Consider the following 22,329-nt stretch of genomic DNA (forward strand, 5'->3'; position numbering starts at 1 on the left):
AGCTTTTGAATCACAGGGAATATTGACTGATACTCAGCTACAGTTACAAAATATAAAAAGTATAGGCCTTCTCCATAAACAATTTCAAATCAAATATTTCCTCTATTTTTATTTTCCTACTCAAAGAAAACAAAAACAAAACCTTACCCACATCAACACCTGTACAACCACACCTGACCTGCAAAAGCAAAAGGACATAAACGCAAATATGAAACTGTGCTCCAAACAGGAAGTATTTCACATCTCAGGAGGTGAACAGATTACCTCCTGCTGGCAGAGCCACAGATGACCCACTTTCACATGCTACAGTAGTCAAGGATATCATCCAATGTCACGATCAAACAAAGTTATTGTACATATATATGTGCATGTGTGGATGCGGGTTTGTATACATGCCTGTATCCAAGTTCCCTCCATCTCTGTGTGCATTTTGGAGACAGACTTGATTAATCATGCTTCTTATTAATCAAAACTGACTCGAAGCTCAAGCTTTAATCTCACTGCTGGTGCGAGCTTTTTAATAACACACAATCATTCATTGGATTAGGTACCAGCTGCTGTCTGTGCCATTCTTGTTTAATTCTTCCTCTTTGTCCCGCCTCGTTCCAAATATGGCACCAGGCTAATTAACTCTGAACGCGAATGCCATTCTGAGCGTCACATCTTCTTGATATCCACGACCCGTTCGCTGTCGCTCGAAGGCGTATGTCGCAGCACCTTCGCCTTTCTTGTGAAAATGATTAAGCTTTAAATTATCAAGATCTATTTAAATTTTGTGATGACAGCTGTGTTTGTCTTGCGATTGGCTGAACATGTCTGTAAAGGACAGTCTGTAAATATTTCTAACGCTGGAAAAAAACTGAAACCATCTATGTACAGCCTTTTTTAAGATGCAATCTGTGAAGACAAGTGTAATAATTTATGGTATCATTTAAGCAAGTGTTTATTAAGGTCTGCACAGTAGTGTGTCTACACTTGTATGGCTTACACTGGTGATAACGGGATGATTAAAGCTCGTAATTAATCCATCTGTGGTTGTATATCAGAAAATGGCACCCTTTCTTATTCTGTGTATGTGTTTGTTACGCAGTGCAGATGATACTAGGGGTGGGTGAGTCGACATCTGTGTGACAGTAATTCTTTCACTGGCAGTAGTCGTGCCATTAAACTAACAAGCCAGCACAACAGACGAAAAGGAATCCATGACATTCACTCTGACTTTTCCCCAAAACAAAAAGCTACGGCTGCGCAGCTCCAATATTTGTTTTTAGAGATCATTTTCTTTCACTGGATATTATGGTATGGTCAGCATCCAACTGAGAAGTTCACAGTTGACTAGTCCATACCATAGAAATCACAGAATGACTCAGATGAAACATTTTGAACTAGTCCATCTGGGCATCCAGTTTCTTCAGGCACAGTACCAGTATTAATAACTGTGTAGGATGACTACAAACAGGCGCATGCAGGGTTTTTGCACTGTCACCTCTTATGTTCGAAACCACTGGCCAGCTGTTGCCCCCATGCCTGCATGGGTTCTCTCCTGGTACTTTAACAGTCTCCAAAGACGTGCATGTTGGGTTAATTGCTGATTCTAAAATTACTGTAGGTGTGAATATGAGAATGATTGGTTGTCTGTGATAGATTAGCGACCTATCCAGAGCATGCATCACCTTTCACCCTTTGAGAGCTGGAATTTGCTCCAGTTTTAATGCACATGTGTGTGTGTATCAGTGGACAAATGGTATTCAGCTGTCTTACTGCTTCTACTCGTGACTTACGCAAGTACATGGGATGCTTTAGTCAGTACTTGGCGCTTTCTCTCTCAATCCATCATCCACACATCTGCACAGACATAAAAAGATGATTCCCAGCATGCGTGCAAACACGTATAACAAAATACACAAATCCACACAGACACAGAGGCACACACACACGCACATCCTGCCAACGCCCACACTTCACTGCCAGCAGAGAGAAAAGAGACAGGAGTTGAGAGAGATGACATGGGAAAAGACTTTAAAAAACAGCTTTTATCTGTTTTTTGCAAGAAGAGACTGCGACTGGATAGCTGTCAGGGGGACGCCATTGAGTGGTTCCACCAGACTGAGAGCGAATATGTGTGTATCTGTGCCTGTAATTACTTCATGTATGTGGCATTGAATCTGTGTGCTGAACGGCGTGGGGACCATTGTCGTGTCTGTGCACAAGCAGTTATGCATGCAATGCTGCACGTGAAAGAGTATTCACATGTATGATCGCCTTCTATCAGCCAGTCTAAACGCACCAGCAGCCACACTCTCAGAATAAAACATGAGAGCGACAGTGAAAGAGAGCAAGAATAAGGCGAGGATGAGAGGACAGTGTGGGGGAAGGTTAGGACCCTCACTCTCCTCTTCGACGTGTTGCAGTCCTCCTGTCCTCGCTCACTCCCTGTCATTTCAGAAAGAAAGGAGCCAGCAAACTGACACTCAACAGACAGTGTGAGAGTTGTCACAGCGTACTAACCTCAAGATCCCAGAAATTTATTATTTTTTTAAAAAGGAACCAAGAATAGAATCAACAGGATGACGGGTCAGACAGACCTGTCAAGTCAAACACAGAGTCAACCCAGAGCCCTAAGTAATAGTGAGCAAATGGCTATCCCTCTGCGTCAACTGGCTGCATCCGGACTCACGCTCATACTGTGTTAATTGGCATTTAACCCCTCGTGGCCGTTGCCTATTTGGTTCTAACAAGCAATTACATCTGACGTACTATCATCTGAAACCATATGAGATCTTATGAAGCAATTACAAGCTTGATGGCACCTTCTGTGCAACCACGGCAAAGAAAATCAGCTGGAAAGTTAACCAATGTACTTTCATTTACAAGCAAATTTGATTTCATCACGACACCGTTTCATTGACGGACAACTCTATTCTCTGCGGTGTTAATAATGTTTAGTATGCGAAAGGTTTGCATGGCTGCCCATAAAAGTCTGTTTAGTTTTATAACACCAATCGCTGTGTAAGAGAATTTCTTTCTCTTACACATGTTGTGATGAACACAACATGTGCTTTTCTGTGGTACTATGTATTTAAGTAAAACAGACACACAATGTTTATCATTATATCCACTGTCCTTGGAAGGCTGATCCCACTGTGACGATTATGGAGTAGAATCTCATGTATGCCAGGCCTCCCCATCGCCTGATGGGAACATGCCAGGACTGCCAACCAACTCTCAAATCTGCAAATGATACAACAGGAAAATTTAAAGGACCAAACTTTTTATTAAGTCTGCTTCATGCCACAAGTTTGAAATTAGATTCGGGTAGAGATATTGGATAATATACCAATACCGGCATATCACAGAGGTTGTAGACACTTAAAACTTATGAGAGATAATAAACATCCTTCATTTGCTGCAAAAAGCAGAGGATTCACAAAGCTAAGAAAAAAAGTGCTGTCTAGTAAAAAAAAAAAAAAAGAAGGAAAAAAAAAAGAAGTCAAAGCCAACAAGTAAACACAGAAATTTCATTTTGAACTTTTTGCCTCCTGCATTAAAAATGCAGAAGGCAGACATTAACTCAAATGCCAGAATTAGGTGCTTTAGGTACTCAGGAGAGTCTGGGGGGAAAAAAAGCGGTATTAAAAAAACAAAAACAAAAAAACAATGATTCCTTTGATTCTGCAATCTTAAGCCTCTGCACAATCTCTGACTGGATGTTGTGATAAAAAAGTAATAGAAAATACTGCAGATACCAGCAACTTCTGGTTGAAATTCCATCTGATAGAGATCAGAATAAATAACTTCCTCGCCATTATGTGCCGAGACATCCTCAGAGTTTGGGTCTTGGTCATCTTCTGCTCATTCTCTACTTGGAACCAGCATCATCCATCAACATGGTCTTTTCCACTGCTATACCAGTGACACGTAGCTCTACATTACCACTAAATCCATCGTCCATGAAACTCAATCCACTCTCACCAACAGCCTCACCAAAATGAAATCATGGACTCACTTTGTGAAAGTGAACTAGGATAAAATCCTACGCAATACTTACTTTAAAACCCTTCAGTAAGCAGGCTCTCCACTCTGTCTGCTGCTCCACAAAATCCCCAACCTGGAGTAAATCTTGACTTTTGGGGGTGTTTTTAAGGATTTGTATCAACATTCTTCTTATCTGTGAGGGATTTTTGTGCATCTTGAATATCATACTATATGGTGTGGAGATAAAGAGGTAGCCTGTATCAGTCCCTTTTATATCAACAACAATATAACTGAGCTTATTATGCAACTTAAATAAGGAGTTATCATGGGACATCTGTAAATGAGACCTTATATAATCTATTTGTAAATTAGACTTCGATGCACCATCATGGCTTAAACCAAAGATTTAAACCACGCAGAGTAGAGGCTGATTAGCTCAAAGCAGGCGGGCGAGAAGATGATTAGTCGAGTGTAATGTTTGAGTTTGACAGCGTGGGAAAGCCAAAGATTCAAGGAAGCAGGCAGATGAGTCCTTACAGATCTCCCTGATTGAACACATAAACCTAATATACGAGTGACCTGCAATTTAGTAATTTGTTTTTAATGGTGTAATCCTCCAAAGAAGACTTTTATAGAGATGTGCCATAATTCCTTTTACTCATTAATAAATTACTTTGGCTGTCGACTGATTTTGTTTAAGCTTTTAGCGAGCGCTGTCATCCCGGTCCTTGTTCTGTCTTCTGTTCCTGTTGGCCGGTTTTATGCCACTGATCACTGTAAGGAACGAATGATGATCCAAACCCTCTCATTAGCACGCGGCCCTTTACACTCCCTTTCATATTGAAAAACGCCTGATTCAATTCCAACCGTATTTAACTTTCAGTTCAGGCACGGTCACTTTGTACATTAACAGTCAGAAACCTAGAAGCTTATAGCTTAGACACCCACAGAGAAATGGCATGCTGCGAAGAGGAGAGGACACACATGAAAGAGCAGCACACATCTCATTAGCACACTTTTCTCTCCGTCCAGCTAACTGGGCAGTCGGCAGTCTACCACCCATCAGGCCGCTTGCATGGTGGGAAACGAGAACAGCTGAAGCATTTCGTTTCCATCCTCAGATGCACCCCTGGGGATTAAGAAATCATCCTCACATTTCGAAAAGCCCACTACCTGGAAATAGACTCTGGGATGAGGGGGTGGAGAGGTCAGAAACCCAGGCACACAAGTCATTTCTATTTTCCAATCCAAGCTCCTTAGTTAATGGAGTTTTTTGAGGTAAGCACAAACACCATGGCAGGGAGGAGGAGAGTCGCTGGCTCAGTGAAATTCACTTTCTCGAATATGAAAGGAGAGACCATCTCAAAAAATTACATGCTGTGGCGATGGCTAAAACTGTACTTATAAAACAGCAATACAACTTTCCAAACTGTTTTTATAACTTTAAGCAGTAACAGTATCCATGCTTTAGTCGCTCCTTTGTCACCTTGACACCTATTGTTGGCTTTAGTTGACAGTAATTAGAAATTAAAGTTACAGTTTTACAAAACCTCATCAAATTCATGTACAGCTCCTGTCAGTAAGCTCACAACAAAAAGTCCATTTCTGATTCTGATTTTTCAAAGGTTACACTTTGTTTATCCCTACATTGTTAAAGTATTTAGCCACAGGCTTTCACACAATGCTGAGCCCCACTTAATTTTACTCCTTGTTTCTTTCAGATTCTCTTTTTATACCGAACATTTTACTAATAAAGCTAAAATGTTGGGAGTTCTTCTTTCAGGTATCTTTAGCACTAACTACCCTTTCTCAAATATATTGCTAACCTGGAGTATTATTTAGGGTTTTAAATTATTTGAAAATGTCATATTTTTGGGAAACAACGTGGTTCATATCTCAACTTAAATTTATACAAAAAATACAAACTCAGAATTTAGATTCAAAGAGTTATTCCCCCCAGAATAACACTAAGATCTTCATTTGTGACAGCTGGCTAATCCACTCTGATGTGCGGTTACTAAATAAAATAAGATGCAGAGGTTAAGAACTGCCCGCCATGGACTGCAGGGCCTATTGTGGTTGCAATTATTTCTTATTTAAAATGACCCTATGCAGGTTTTGACCATCTATTAGTGTTGCTAAGACTGCTAGCTTGCAACAATGCAAACAAATACAGAAGAACATAAAATGTTTTAATAAACATGGCACTGTATTTTTTAAGTACAGCAGGTAAATATGTGTATGCCAGCATTTTTAAATAAAGGTGTTGTTTTTATTCAATTTTTCAATTTTAAGACTTTTGGCAGACTTGAGGTAAAATATCACAACCTGGTTTAAGGGTGCGCACCGCTTCTCAGTCAGTGCATTACTTTAAATGTGCTGCATTCCCCACAGCATCAAACAGCATAAGCGTATTAGAAAATGGATGGTAGGATATTCCAATTTCAATGTGGCAGGCAGATTAGCAGATTATTGCCATAATTGCCTGGCTCACAATAGCACATTATTCATTTTTGCTAGTCAGCTATACTATCCTTCATTGTCCCCAACCTTATTTAAAACCATTTATCAACCATAGCTTCAGATTTACACTGCTCAGTTTAAGCTCTTTAGTTATTGTTCTTTTTCTATAATGAGCATGCATCTGCACTAATAAATGCATTGAAAATGAACCAGGCTTCTTAAAATAGGAGAAAACATCCAGGGAATGAGAGTCTCCTAATTTAAATCAGACCCTTCTGTGCTTTTTAAAAAAATGTGAAAACCTGTGAAATATAAATGTTTTCTCCCATGGAAGCAGTTCATGTGTGACTAGAGTGTACAAGTCTTTTGAGCCACAGTGAAGCACTTTATGTCATTAATGAGTTTTGGGTTTTGACAATTGCAGTATTATTTAAGTCCATGTGCTATGATCCATTGACAATATATATTAGGAGATGAGAAAAGAACGATCTCAGGGGTAGAGGAAGAAAAGATGGTTATAGATGTGTGTGCATGCCTCTGTGTGTCACATTGACTCACATCCTCACCCGTCACATAGTCCACAGTGGCTGTATCAGTGCAGCTAACAGAGGGCCTTTGTCACAAGCGCACGCACACACACAGAGAGAGAAATAGCAGACATGCACTTGCACGCTATCATAGCAATGTTCTCTTTGTTACCACTTTATCCAAAGAATTGCAACTAAGTGCTTGGCCAAAAATCTGCAAACGTAAAACTTCAGTAAATCTAACCTGAACCCTCGAACAGAATCTTATTCTAAATTTCAAGTAGGCAAAAATAGCCCAAATTTTCAAAAACAGGCTTCACTCTCAGGTTACAAAAGTTATACAGATCCTAAGAGAAAATTTTACAAGTACACTCACACTCTCTCTCTCTCACAGACACACACACACACAGACATTTGTGCAGAGCCATCTGACCACTACGTATATCCTGAGCCCCATGATGCCGACAAGGACACAGTGGTTACAAGGGTGACAGATGTTCAGCAGAAGCTATTTACAAGCACTAGCCTCACTAATCTGTTTTGCACTTTCATTTGGTCTAATTAAGCAGGACTTGGACAGAATCCTCTCTTAGATAAAAGAAAGAAAGACAGAAAGACAGAAAGAAATAGCCAAACATACTTTAAACTGACTAACTGACAGGTAAGTGTAAGCATCAAAAGCAGCAGGGAGGAGAAATAATGAAATGAGCTATGAGAAGAAAGCCCACAGGGCCTGTAGAAAAGCACCAGGCAATATCGAGTCATTTGACAATAATATATCATTAAAGAAGGAAAACCCTCCTTTTGAATAAACCCGGTAATTCTATCATGCAAAAGAAAACCTTTATTGGCGGCCACCAAAAGACCGGATGTCTGCTTCTGTCTGGAATACTGATTAGTTTAATGTCAAAAGAACATCAACCTTTTTCTGTGCAAAAAGAGAAAAACTCAGTTTTGGATTCACAGGAGAAATTCAGCTCAGTGAATTGTGTATTTAAAGAGTTGACCCTCAGATTTAGATCTGAGATAGGAAAGTCAAGAATTAGTTTGCTCTAGGCGGGGAGTGGGTTGGAGAAGAAACTGAGAAACTAAGAAAGGCAAAACATTGTTCTGCAGCTGTCAAACTAAAACTTTCCACCAACATCTGACTTGGGGAGGTGCAGAAGCATAGATGCAGGAGCACGTAATGAGACTGGGAAGCAACCCCAAGGAAAAGACAAGGAATGAGGAAGCCTGATTCCACATCGGGATATACTGTTTGGATGTGAGATGAAGCAGTTATTTTTGGGTCAACTGGACAGAATTCAGTATACATATAGAAATATCATATTGTGGCTTTATACAGTCCTCAGATTACAACATTTTTATCATATACATAATATTTAGAGTTGTGCTAATAGACATGGGAAGGTATCGACTATGCCACCTGAGGATAACGGACCAATCATCTGTACTTTTGCTAGACTTCACTACTTGAATGCTACATTCCTATAGCACTCCTATAATCATACCGTTTTTTAGATTAAAATCAACACAACAGATCTTATTACATGCGTGCTGCCCCGTCAAAACACAGAGCCAAATTTACCCAAACGTAATTTCCAACAGCTCAGTCAAACACTCAGCTTAGTCTTAGCAGTAGCTAATGTAGCCTTGAGCCCCTCGCCACAAGAGCAGATGAGGCGAGAGTTACAGAGCTTTAGCGGGCTCCCTTAATTCCATCCATACAGATTTTAAACTTCAGACACCAAACACACACACATCTTTCACAGTTTCCACTTAAGCCACAAAAGGCTCTATTGAACCCTTTCTACAACTCTTGCTATAAAAAGACTATATATAGAAATGCACTTAGAGGCATCAAGCTATGCAGATATTTCAATCTCTGGATGACATCTTAACATTAAAGAAAAGCCTTAAAATGTTTTAAAGTGTGCTGTGAGGATAAAGGCATGCACGAAGGTAACAGAAGTAATGCACTATAGGAAGACAACTATTTAACTTTCTTAAAGGGTACACTTATATGCAGGCGGATGTTTCTATTGTTTTTCTAGGTTACTGTTTGCACATTCAAGCATCCGTTTGCTTATCGTTCTGCACATTCAATGACCTCTCCTAGCAAAGAGAATATTTCAATGTCTCTCACTGAAGCCTGACAGGAAACCAAGTCCTGTTGTTAATATAAATGTAGACTGTTTCCTGTCAGGTGACTGACAGCCACATAAGGCATGACAGTCTCTGCCAGGAAATAATCCCTGAAATATATGCAGCCTGACAAACTTAATTGTCATATCCATGGCTTCTTTTGCATGCAACTGCTTTGTCTGCCAGGACAGCCAATTCATTTGCAGCCAGGTTTGAAATAACCACAGGCTATATATTGAAAAATGACCTAAAAATGATCTAATTACATATGGCATGCATTGCAGAATGATCGGGGGAAAACATACACTAGAAAGAGAAGGTAGTAAATGGGCTGTAACTCTAAATGACACTGGTATTCTCTTTTAATGTGCATGTGACTTGAATACAAATGGGCTGTTTACACAGTAGTCACTTGTGAACATGGAAAGGGGAAGAGATGTTAGCCTGTATTATGCAAATAAGAAACAACACTGTCAGAGCAGACGCAGCTGATCAGGATGGCTCCCGTCGACAGACGTGCACATGCATGTGCGTGCATCGGGGATGCATTTGGTTCAGGCAGTGATATTGAAGATGTTAACAGAGGTGAGAGACGAGCCAGAGTGTTAGAGGTGCACAAATCCTTGTCTTCAGCCCAGTTTCATTTTAACATTTCATCAGTACAAACAGATCTCCCACCACCATCACCGACCCACCCTTTCTATCTCTTTATCTCTCTCTCTTTTGCTCATTTGCTCACTCTCTACTGGCTGGTTAGCCACTGACCTCTAGAACTTGTTGCTAGAACAGTCTCCAGACTGAAAAGCCAAGATAAAACCGCTTTTTATAATCTTCCAAATCAAATCGATTACTTTAGTGAGATGTTAGCGTTCTTCATTCCCCTAAGACACAGATTTTCCTTTCCATGCTTTTTTTCACCAAATGTCAGGAAATTCCAGGAGTTGTAAAACTCTTGAAGTTCAACAGTGAGTTCAACAGTTTTAGGAGGTCAAACAGAAGGCCAACATTATGCCACACTGAATGAAGAACTGAAAATGAATATTTGCTATTACAAATAAGAGGAAAAAAAAGAAGAGGATCCAGGAATAACACCGAAATGCCCTGTCCTTTCTAGAGCTTGCACTTGAACTATAACAGGAAATGAACTTCTTTTTTTATATATATATCATACTGGTTTGCAGGAATAAAAATCCACAACAGTGAAGTAGGTTTCAATTTCGATTCAATCAACTAGAAGAATGGACATGACCAATTCTGAAACTGGCAGACACGAAAAGATTGATAGTAGGTGATGTTATGTTCAATGTCTTTTTTTAGCAAATAAATTTCACTCTGTTATTTGAGATAAAAAGCAATCTGTGATCAAGGCCAAAGACTGCATTAAGGCTGAAGCCATTTCATTTTCTCACTTGCGCTGAGAAAGAAGTCTTTCTGCTATGATATAAGATTCCTCTCTTTCACTTAATAAGAAAATATACTGTATTTTTACACCAATATACCACAGTATTAGAACCACGGAGAGGTGATGGGGATAACATTGATCGTCTTGTTATAATCCAGTGTTCAGCAGGGAAACAAATGGTCCTGGCATTGATCTGGATGCTACTTGGATGCAGGCAAATGAAACTATAGCAAAAGCACTCCAATAGCAGGCCACATCACTATATAACTATGTATCCCACCAAACCACAAAAACTGTGTAGGAAGCACCACTAAGAGCCCAAAGCACTGAGACGGTCTCCGGCCTCCCCAGATCCCATTTCAGTCCAGTACCCCCAGAATCCTTTGAGGCTACAGCGTGTCCTTGACCATGTCTCATAAAACCTTATGGATCTCTAATAATATGGTAAAAAGGATTTATTTAGTGGTCAAATAAAAAGAAGTATATCTAAAACCATGCATTTCATTGCTTAAATAAATGGTATCATGTGACCTGTTGACAGAGTGGTAAAAGGTAATGGAAGAGAAATAGACCCTTTTTTCCAGTTACTGCAATCTGGTTTAAGAAGGTAATTTTTTATTTTATGAGGATCGTAAATGTCAGATGATTCAGTTACTCCTGTTTTAAAATGTATTCTGATGTTTTGTTCATTAAAGACATGGACGCTTTAATTATCTTGCACATTGTCCAGAATGGCTCTTTTCACCAACGATTAGCAATGTGCCAGTAGTGATTTAGTGACTGCCAACATGGTCCAATTTTGGAAAGCAAGACCGCTGCCTTAAATTTCTCAATTGGAAAAAGTCATTGCAGGAGCTCCATAATGATGTAAGTGAAGCAAACAATGTTACTGTAATTATTAATCGCCCACATGGGTACAACTGCAAATGTCACAAAGTCACGCCGCAGCCTGACCGGCCGCTGCACTCGCACACAAATGGTAAAAAGCAATTTCCATTTTGTCACCAGCAGGCTATATCTGGAGAGGTGAATAAACAGGAGGAAAGGAAGGACGCAGGTCGGTGTGGTCTGTGTAACGGGAATGCTGAGGACAGACTAGGACACAGAACAGGGACGCTTGTCTAAACACTTTCACACTTTTGAATTTCCCCTCTAGCTCCCTCCCTCCCTTTCTAAACAATGAGGCCTAGAAGAACTGAAAGCAGAAGAGTGGATTGAGAGAGGAAGAGTAGAGTTGGGGTGGGGGGGTTGTCCTGGCACCCTTTTTAATTCCACCAAAGCTGTTCCAACAAAAGGGCCCCCGCTTGGGAGCCGCCACGGAGCAGCAGCCAGCCAGGCCGACTGAAAATAGGGTCGTGAGCAAAAGAATGAGTGTGAAAGAGAGGGAGCGAGAATAAGACAGGGAGGAAGAATGCCTGAATAAAAGAATGGGAAAATGAAAACTGAGCAGGGTATGAAAGGCCATTTTTTTACTCTGCATGCAGGTAAAAGTCAAGCTAGCAAAGGAGGCCACACTGATCGTGTGAGTATGTATGCAAGAGACTTTGTGTGTGCATTTTTACGTCATACGCAAAGGCATTCGTGATGCTGTGAAACCTGACTGGACCTTGTAAGAATAAACCGTGCTCCGACCATCCTTGGATCAGCTCCATTGTGATTCATGGCCCTCTTCCTGTTGCTACGCTCTGTAATCCCTCTTCCCACTGACACCTGTTTGCTGTAGAATCACAAAGGAATGCCAAGGTGTTAGCCATGATACGCTTTATGTCTAGAAATGTGATCTGGAATTTGCTTAGTAACCCGTTTCCTCAGAGGTGGAAAAAAAAGAAGAAAAAAGAAAAAGGAAAATTGCTGACCAAGTGCAGACACATGCTTGCTGGCTCTTTGGCACCCACGGTGATGAAGTAAAACCTGCTTCCTGTAGTAAGCTGGGCGGATTGAGCTTCTTACATCAACCCAAACTCCGAAATATTCCCACTAATTATAACTGCACACCTTCTTTTTTAGGACATGCAAAGACACACACAACACAGGCTTGTGATATTGTCTCGAACACAAAAGCTGTATCCATGGCAACAAAGTTAAAATTTCTGAGCGTGACCTACCAAGCCAAAGTCTACCTCTGGCCATAAGAGCTGCACTAGAGATTTTTGAAACTACTTCTTTGATGGCACAAACACAAGCCAAACGTATTATGCAAGATCCCGCAATACAAACTCAATAGTTCATCATTCACTGGCCCACAAAGAGTCGTGGGAAGTCATTAAGATTTTAATCTTTGATCAATAACAAAACCTAGAGCCAAAAATTAAGAGTCCAACTTTACCAGAAATGCAAACAAACAAATCACAGTGTGATGCAACTCGAACCAATTAAGAAGTGAAAAGCTGCAATTAAAAGGAAAAGTTTTTTTATAAGCAATAAGACTTCATTTTATGCTGGGTGATAATCATCGCCGCATGTATCGATTCTGACACAGACAAAAACAAAGTCGTGCAAACACAAACAGCAGTCCATATTACTAAACAGCGTGTGTAGTGTGCGAATCTTTCACAAGCTCTCAACGGGCATCAGCGATCTGCTCCTGATGATTTTCACCCTCAGCAGGAAGAGCCTTTGGCATTTGAGTCTTGAGCCTTTTAACTGCAGGTCCCAATGTGAGAGCAGCCTGTATTGTGCCGGGTGTCAGATTAAACTTGACTTAAGCTGTTTTCGCAGACAAACTCAGGACAGCGTTTCCCTTTCTCACATTTAGCAGACAACAGGACACACTCTCAACAGCTGTAAATAGTCTAGTCCTGGCAAGAGTGCTGGCTAGGTAAAACATGCAAGAGGCAGGATGCAAAGTCCACCAGCTTTCTGTAAAATCTCCAGGAAAATACCGACTCAGTTCTCGATCAAATATCACACAGGTTTAGTAAAAAGAAGCTGACAGGCTAAAGATGTCAGATGGTTAAATTATGTTTGAAATGTTTTGGACCCCAACGCATGTGTGAAAATAAGTTTACTGTATGACTTTGCAACTGATTTTTCTTACGTTTCAGTAGTTTTGATTACCGAGTCTGTAGTCATGCCCTGGATAATAATGGCTTCTTTAGCAGCCATTGGCTCTTCAGCAAATAAGACATTTAAATATGGCAGCGGCTGATGCTAAACCATTGTGTCACATCAATCACTCAATGCGTGATTGTGTGACGAAGAGTTGGAAGACTGAAAACAGTGCAGTTGCTTTTTGATTTCTCTTTTTCCCGTGACAAATGGGGAAATAAATAACAACGACATTTAAAAACCATTCGCATTGCACATCTGCTAAATTGTCATTTTTAAACATCGGTATCAGCCTAGACTTTCCCGACTGGTGCGTCCTTAACTATTCTGTTCAGCAAGGTCATTAGTGTTATGAATATGAAGGTTTTTAACAGTTAAGGGGGAAATATCACATGCTAAAAACACATCATTAAGCCCTTCTGAGTAGGAACTTGCAGAGCATCCAGCTGCTTTGCACGGTCGTTGACATTTTAACCCAGCAACGATACCTATGATCAACTCTCATGGCAACAATGACAACCGCTGCCTCAAACCTCTCCACAAACACACAGAGCATCAGTTCTCCCCAGATACACTTCTTGACATTTTGTCTGTCTGACATCATCGACCACAGTGGGCCTGGGACCTTTGCGCTACAGACCACTTTTTAAAGCTAACAGAGGCTCCAGGGTCAGGTTGCTACATAGTATTCAACCAGGATTTATGCAAAGAAGCAAAATATGTTTTTTAAACTGAGAAAATTGCTGGAATATTTTATACAAACTGCCCTTTGCTTTCGAAAAAATTTGGATTTTTTTAAAGCCTCTAGGCTTATTCCAGTTATTAATAAATGAAAATATCCTGCATGGAGAAAAATTAAAATAACTGTGCGCCTATCCCAAAGGCCAAGAGCGCACAATCGGCTGTAATGTGCAGCTCACAGATGAACGTCTTGAACTCTTGCTTTTTTCAATTTTATGTTGTTTCTGAATTTTAATTACAGCACTAAAACTGGCTGCGCGTCCCTCTACCCTTTGCCGTTTATCCAGAGTCGAACTGCAGCGGTTGCATGCAAAGCGAGGTTGTCCAGCTGTCGCTGTCTACAGCTTCAATTTTTAGCTCCTCCTGGGGGATCCAGAGCCATTCCCAGGCCAGATGAGATGCTCTATATAGTGTCTCTAGTGCATATCAGGATGTTAATTAAAAAATTACAGAGCTACATCTAAAATGTTGTTTTTTTGTTTTTTTTTTAAATGAAGGCGTGACGATGTAAAAAGAAATGCAGATGTATGTTTTGGGTTTTGCCCTTTAAGGCAAGAAGGTAGGTCAACATGAACGTTTAAGACTTTTTCATCCCTGAGATCCTCTGCAGTGATTCCCACATGGAGTAAAGCCATCACAGATGGATACTGGAGCTTGTGTAGCACTGGCTACACAAATATGCAAACAACAACATAGCGCAATGCAAAGCTAAAGATGAGTCATTAATAAGAGCTCTCGATAATCAGGCTGTGCTGCTCTGAGGGCGATAATCATCGTCCGCCTGCTCTCCAAGTGATAAGCTAATCAGCCCTCCGTCTCTGCAGAGCCGTCGAGGGGACTCATCATCATTGACATTTCAGCACAGGATCGGGCCTATTGAGACACGAAGGGGAGGGGGTGGTTACCTGAAGAGACTTAATTATCATTGCTGCACAATGATATCCTCTTAACTCTATTTTGCCTTTTTTATGAAGGTTAACATTCCTCTTTCAACATTACAGTCAAGGTTTCACGGCTGCCGTTGACCCCTTTTGCAAAGTGCTTGTTAATTTTCCACATAATTACGCAATTGCATTTGCCATGTAAACATACAACGATCATCTATGCACACAACTCGCTTTCGAATTGTTTCCTCATATGCCAGGGCAATCTTGGAAAAATCAAGCCTCTGTCAGCAGCTCGCTTTCTAAGCAGCTGCAGCGTGAGTGTAGATGTTCTTCCTCAGACGAGACAGTTGTGTTGTTGCATGTTAAAATGAATTCATAACCTGTGGGGATACTGTCATGACAATCTGACAGCTTTTTAACAATACAGACCCAATGTAGCAGAGTCTCAGCTGAATATCTGTCATCCTCTCTCCAACCTGTGTTAGAGAGCTTACAGCATGGGGTCTAAAGCAGAACGCTCTCCTTCACTGGGGTTTTCTCGTTCTTACATTGCTCCAAAAACGCAGGAAGAGAAAGGATGTCATTACACAGCTAGTTCTAATCGAGATTAAATCTTCCTCCTGCCTTGTAAACTCGGCGCCAATAACAGTTCACGCCATCACCGGTTATGCAACAGATGCTACAGCGAAATGCAAAGAAGGATTCTGTGGCTCCCCGGCTCGAAATAACTTGCCCTCCCGTTTGCTTTGATCTCACAGGCATGTCTCCAAGGTGCGTCAAGACACGTCAAGGCACAAGATGACATATCTTCCAGCTCCATAATGACCCATCTTCTTTTTCCTCAGTGAAAATTTTGGAGAGCTCTGACAGATGATATTAGTTATACCCAGGTGCAAACAACAGGCTGACAGATTCATGCTGACAGAGCAGGCTAACGCCGATCACTATAGCCCGACTACCTGCTGTTATAAATATTGGAGCTGGTTCCAGTGGGGGGAAAAAACTTTCAAAGTAGTTTCTGTTGGGGATTACAGCATATTTGTAAATTATTGTGGTTCTTCTTGTCTGAATAATCTGAAACAATGGTTTACAACTGTGAAAATTCCCATAAACAGCTGCTGAAGTCGGTAAAGACTTTGGAAAGTCCCAAGAAAGTACACGAGTGTGCACATTAAAGTAAATATTTAGTTGAATCTAAGGTACTTTTGAGAAACCGTGCATATTCATGTGACACATAGCATTGTTTGTTTTACTAATGTTTAATCTGTAACATGGTAAAAGGACATAACTGAGAGTTCCAGTGTGCAGACTGACTTTGACTAGTTAGAAAAGCCATTCAAGTGCAACAGTGCTAATAGCAAGTCAGGTACATCAATATCTAAACAGCAATAAACTACAACACATAATCTCTGTTGTTTTAACATCTCAATTTAAAATCACAAATACAACAAAATCAGAGTAAAGACATTCCAGTACAGGGAAACAGAATCATGAAAAAACCTCATAAATGCAGCGATAACCTTGTATTTTAATGACCTTTCCCGTACGCGATTACTGTTATTTCTATCCATCAAAGGTGCGTTTTATAGTGACAGCAAAGTGTTTCTGTTATTCATGAGCAGGTTTATTTATACCTGCTTTTATTTTATGGAAAACGTTGTCACCGTTTCCTTAATAATCCCATTATGTCTCTGCGCCACTCAACAACTTCACAGGGACGTTATTTTTGGCACATGTTTATTCGCTGAGTGTCAAAGGTGCTGATCAGGAAGCTTTTTAGTTTAAAGATGAAATCCATCAAACAAGCTGCTCTTTGTGGCTCACTGTGCTGCATCCGGGACTTCGCGTACAATCATTGTAAATCCTCCTATACCCAAACACAGGATATTGCTCTAACTTATTTCTTATAGGTTTTATAAAACACTCGCAGTGTCTTGCATTGTGCTTACATCACTTAACAGTAAGTTCACAGCACCATTCGGCTGATATTTGCTGATACCATCAGTCAATATTGGCCACAGTTACATGCAACACTGCACAGAGGTAGATATATAGAAAGTGGAGTTAAAGTTTTTATGACCCCTATCTCACTTTATTCAACTCTGAGTGTTTTACATGTGTTTTGTTTGGGTTTAAGATGTCTAATTTGAAAAAAGAAAAGCACTGAATTAATTTTTTCAGATATTTTACTCTAAATGTTCTGGTATTGGTCTCTTAATTGACTACAGGGTGCCTTATATCATAATATTAACATTTACGTCATTTTATCTTCTTAAATTTGTATGCACTGCATGTTCGCAAGGCTGCTTCTTCTGCCGTGATTCTGGAGTTCGTGTATTTTTCATACAGTTCGTGTAGTCGATATTCATGCAGCCCTCTTGACAAGGTATTTATTCCTGAAGGGCCACCTCAAGAGCAGGGGCCGAGCCATTCTCATCCCCCGCAGAGAACGCGTTTCCCCATCAACACCCTGTTGCTCCACACGACGAGGACCAATTTTTGCCATTACTCTAATGGTTAGTAAACGGACCGGCAGTTGTGATAGCGCCCCATTTCACGGCCACGCTTCCCGACAGGTAAACACAGATTTCAGGTCAGCCGTGCTGTAAGGGTTTGTAGCGGCTCAGGGAGGATTAGGTTTCCTGAACAGTCACCTGCCGACGAAAGCGGCGAGGAATTAGGACAAACACCGCAAACCAGGAGAGCCACACCTCGCGTCGTGGCTTACCGAAACTCAACACACACACATGCACACACAGATCTGATGTAGAGCTCGGACAATAAACTTTTACAATAGGTCTCGGCGCTCTGAGCAGCAGCCAGAGAGGACGCGGAGACGTGACACCGTCAAACATCCAGCACTCCGGGAACGCGGGCTGCCCTGCTGGAAAAGTGCCGGGGGTTGCTACATTCAGAGAACAAGAGGCTACAGGAGGCGAAGAACTGACGGGACTTCCACTGTAAGAAACACAGCTGGGCTCGTTCACACTTACCTTGGGCTGCAAGCAGGACCGCTACTGCCACCAGCCAAGCGTTTCTCATCGGATACACCGGGCAGCGCGCTGCGTAATCTCTCGCCATTCTTATACACAGGAGATAAGGTGGACGTAATATCCACAACAGCGCCGTGCGTTTCAGCCGGGCTCCAAATTATTCCTTCTCCGATCAGCCAAGAAACTTCGAGCTCAGTTCAGACCGCCTGCGCTGAAAGCAGCCAAGTTACAGCTTCTCTCTCCTCCTGCCGCTCTGAGCGCGCCTCTCCTCAGTCTGGACCGTGATTAGTTTCTCTGTCCTTTGCTTTAATTCTGTTAATGACAGGAAGAGTCAGAGCCCTCCCCACGTGGACCGGCCGCAGTGCGCAGGCAGCCGGTGGCTGTGTTTTTGTGCCGGTGCGTCTTGTACAAGGCGAGCGGAGCGAAATGGAAACAAAGTGTGGACGGAGTGTGTGTGAGAGTGCTGGAGCTCCGTGTGTCTGATGCGGAGAGCTGAGTGGGGGAATATCAAAGTGATGTCAGCAGAGCGTCACCAAGAGGACTTCAGCCGCAATACTGAACCCTCACAGCCACAGACGCACAATCCGAGCGCGGTGCAGTTTAAAAGGTTAGAAATACAGAAGGGACGCATCTGCATACCTGTGCTGTGAGCTCCGGGTGTGTTCTGCTGACACCTGCCGCTTGTTTGTGTATATGTGCGCGCGCACGTGTGCGTGCGTGTGTTGGAGCAGATTTTCACTGTTGGAGATGGAGCATCGTCGTGATACAAACAGAGTAACGACATAGAATCTTTTAAGCAGTTAAGTATTTTTAATTTCATGCTTATAATATTTTTTTATTTGTTTCTGTTTCACTTTTCAGCGAAGATTCCGTACTTTCCCGGGAGCTGCCGCTTATTCACACGGTTACTGGTTATTTCCGGATTTCCCACATATGACTATATAAACTAGTGTTGGGGAACTACTTATACTCCAATCGCACCTTTTTATTTAGGGCAAGCAAAAACAACTAGCCTTTCATACTCTACAAGCAGAGTCCTTAAATTGAAGTCCCCAGGCTTCTGGGTAATATTTTCTGCAACCCTTAATCGTGTGGAGGTTACATTACTGTACATTTATTTCATCCACAGTTCTTGTTATTTTCTGAACAAATGTCCTACAAACTCTGAGAGTTTTAGGTCTGCGTTTCCCCAACTCTCTGTAACATACTTCATGCACTCAACCATCAGAAGTTTGAGCTCTCGTGCACTCAAGGTAAATCTTTGATAGCAAATTACCCTTTATGGAAGAGACCATCTATAACATTCAATTGTTGCTTTTGGGATTATATTAATAATTACATGATCTATGATAATAGCTTTTGTTATACTAATTTTAACAGACCACCTCTATTGCCACATTTTCTACTACAGATTAATCACAGTTTGTTCATCATGTAGAAACAAATGAAATGATGAAAATGTTTGCAATGAAAGCAGTGTCTTCACATTGGTTACTCTGTCTGACCAGCAGCCAAGAAATCATCAAAGTAATTTATTAAAATCACAGAAAAGCTTTGTCAGCAAATGGTAACTGAAGCTGGTTATCATGGATCAAAGTCATTATTGACTTCTGCCCTTCGATTTAGTGATAAATCATCTGACTATGTGAGTGAGGAATATAGTAAACAGTAGACATCACCGAGGGGGGTTTAGCATGCCTGCTATGAATCAATAAAGGTCATATTGTTCACATCAGATGCGATGTCTCCGTGGACTTCACATAATGCTTATTGTAATGGTTTTCTAGCCAAAGTTTTCTAAGAACTGAGGGGAAGCAGGTGCTCGGCTCACCTTGTTGAAGGCATTCCAAAGAGAGACAAACCCTTCTGTAGTTGGAATAGTCATCCTTCTACAACTACACAAGGTGACCCCCCCCCAAAAAAAAAATGTAAACAGATATTGATATGTTAAAATAATAATACTAATGCAGCACAAATCCAATATTCCAGAAGATTAAAGAGAATGTGAAATGTATATAAGTGTGATATCCCATCATTATAACTCAAAAGAAGACAAAAATATTAAAAGAAACATCTCAAGGAAACATCAAAGAGATTATGAGCTACTATTAATGCAAATGCAAACCATCAAATGGAGAAAACTAAACTTTCAAATCCAGATTTCAATTTATAGAATCCAGATTTTTGCTGTTTTATTTTCTCAGGTGTATTTTTAATGAAATCTGATGTTAAACATATTCATTTAGCTTCTTTTTTGGTTGTCGTAGTGTAAGTAAGTCCCAAAGTACTGCACAGCAACAATTTGACTTCTAGAAAAGCTTTGGAGACAACTCAAACCTCCATCGTCTGCATAAACATTCAGATTTCCACTTTATATGATGTATTTTGTTTCTTTGTCCAAAAGAACTACAAAAGAAATTGCACACATAAATTCAGGTTTGCAACACACGCGAAAAAGTCGTAAGGGATTGCAGTGGTGGGGGTTAAGTCTCTCTAGATGGATGCCGTCATTTACTTTGTTGTCCCTTCCACAGAAACAGTGATGCTGCGGGTTTTTTAAAAACAGAAATGGTTCTCCTCCACACACAGAGGACGTTTGCCTGTCTGTTTAAGACGATAAGGACCATCTTTGAAGTCCACTGCAGTGCTTTTTAAAGTTTCTGCTGAAATAAGTTGTACCAGCAGATTGACTGAGAAAGTTACTCTGTTCACAGCAACACACTGTAGAGGCGAAGCTCAATTAACTGTGTGATTGAGTCATAACTCCAAAATACTGCAGTGGGAAATATTTCTAATGCTGTTTGTGTTTTATAGTGATTTAAAATAAAACACTATCCAATATAAAATCTTTAGTTTATGCCAGTGAATAATACAGGTGACTGTTTATTCACACATTGGATGGCTAGATGGAATAATGGTAACATCAATTCAATCGTTTCACAAACAGACAGTTCGACTAAATTACTTAAAAGTTGTAAATAAACTTGTAAATAAAAGTCTGCCTCTTGGATTTGCAACCCTAGCACGTTGAAAGTGATTCATGTGGCACGCAGACAGGACATGCTGAAAGTTTTGCAGGTAATGTGAGAACTGGTTTTCTGCAAAACGCACAAGTGGGGTAGGTTAGTAATCAGATTTGCCTTTGATGTCTTTGTGTTTGTCTGATCCCTTAAGTGTACTTTTAAAATGCTGTTCAAATATCAGGTAACATTTGTACGTACCCACCAAATCAGTGTTTTTCATATGACGTAAATGAAAGCAGCTACCTCTAAATAATCGGGGTTTTGATTTACAAGAGGTAAATCAGAGTTCACAATTATGAAATAGTAGTTAAATAGTTAACTAGTTTAAAAACAGGGACCAGATCTGTTAACACTGGCAGTCAGTTACCCAGAGTCTCCCTGCAGGTGACCGGTGAAAGTGGCTGAAGGTGTTGCATGCTCCTGTTTTAGGGTCACTGAGCAGTGCTTATGTTGTAGTTGTAGGTGTGGTGACCAAAAACTATGTTCATGTAATCAGGCTGTATGTGTTTTATCATAACTAATTACCTGTTCACCCACATAATTAGAATGTGGACTTACAGCAGACAGTCTTTCATAGAATGAGTCTCACAGTCTGACAGAAAATAAAAGGGAAACAGATTTAACGAGGATGTACTTATCGCTTTTAAAATATTTATTTGGTAAATGGTTTTTGCTCAGCAAGTCACATTTGGAAAGCATTTTTTGGAAGGTCACCCAGGAGTCAAACCTCCAGCCTCACAAATAACGGTCATCCAGCTCCATCTGAGCTGCAGCTGCCTTCTAGTGCAACACCAAACAAATAAAATAAGACATATTTTTTTTCATACTCTAAACACTCTGAGAGTCTTGCCTGTGGTGAAAACGTATTTAAAGGCTTAAATAAAACATTGAGTAAGTTATGCTTTGCCTCCCCATACTGATATCAATATGATGAAAGATCTTGTTTTGCAGCTTACAGTAACAATGATGCCGTCGTGCTCCCACACCATCTGCAGTATCACAACAATCCCACTTATTCCAAAACCAGCAATCACTGTCACAGTAAAAACAACTCTTCATCACCCAGTCACAGCACCCACCTGTCTTTTCCAGCTGCAGTGTTACAGTGTAATGCACTCTCTGCTT

The 22,329-nt window shown here is 40.7% G+C and overlaps 1 protein-coding gene across 2 annotated transcripts in view; it reads right to left on the reverse strand.

Annotated features, from left to right (window-relative positions):
* Positions 1–18,827, reverse strand: part of pvrl2l (PVR cell adhesion molecule related 2 like) — a 312,485-nt gene extending 293,658 nt beyond the window's left edge. For both annotated transcript variants that reach the window (XM_005749352.1, XM_005749351.1), the window contains exon 1: positions 18,182–18,827. In XM_005749352.1, coding sequence (XP_005749409.1) covers positions 18,182–18,269 — 88 coding nt within the window. In that variant the 5' untranslated portion in view covers positions 18,270–18,827. The remainder of the gene's footprint in view (positions 1–18,181) is intronic.
* Between the last annotated feature and the right edge of the window lie 3,502 nt (positions 18,828–22,329).

Source organism: Pundamilia nyererei, unplaced genomic scaffold, assembly GCF_000239375.1.
Source record: "Pundamilia nyererei isolate P.nyererei 1_Seehausen unplaced genomic scaffold, PunNye1.0 scaffold00242, whole genome shotgun sequence".
NCBI lineage: Eukaryota > Metazoa > Chordata > Actinopteri > Cichliformes > Cichlidae > Pundamilia > Pundamilia nyererei.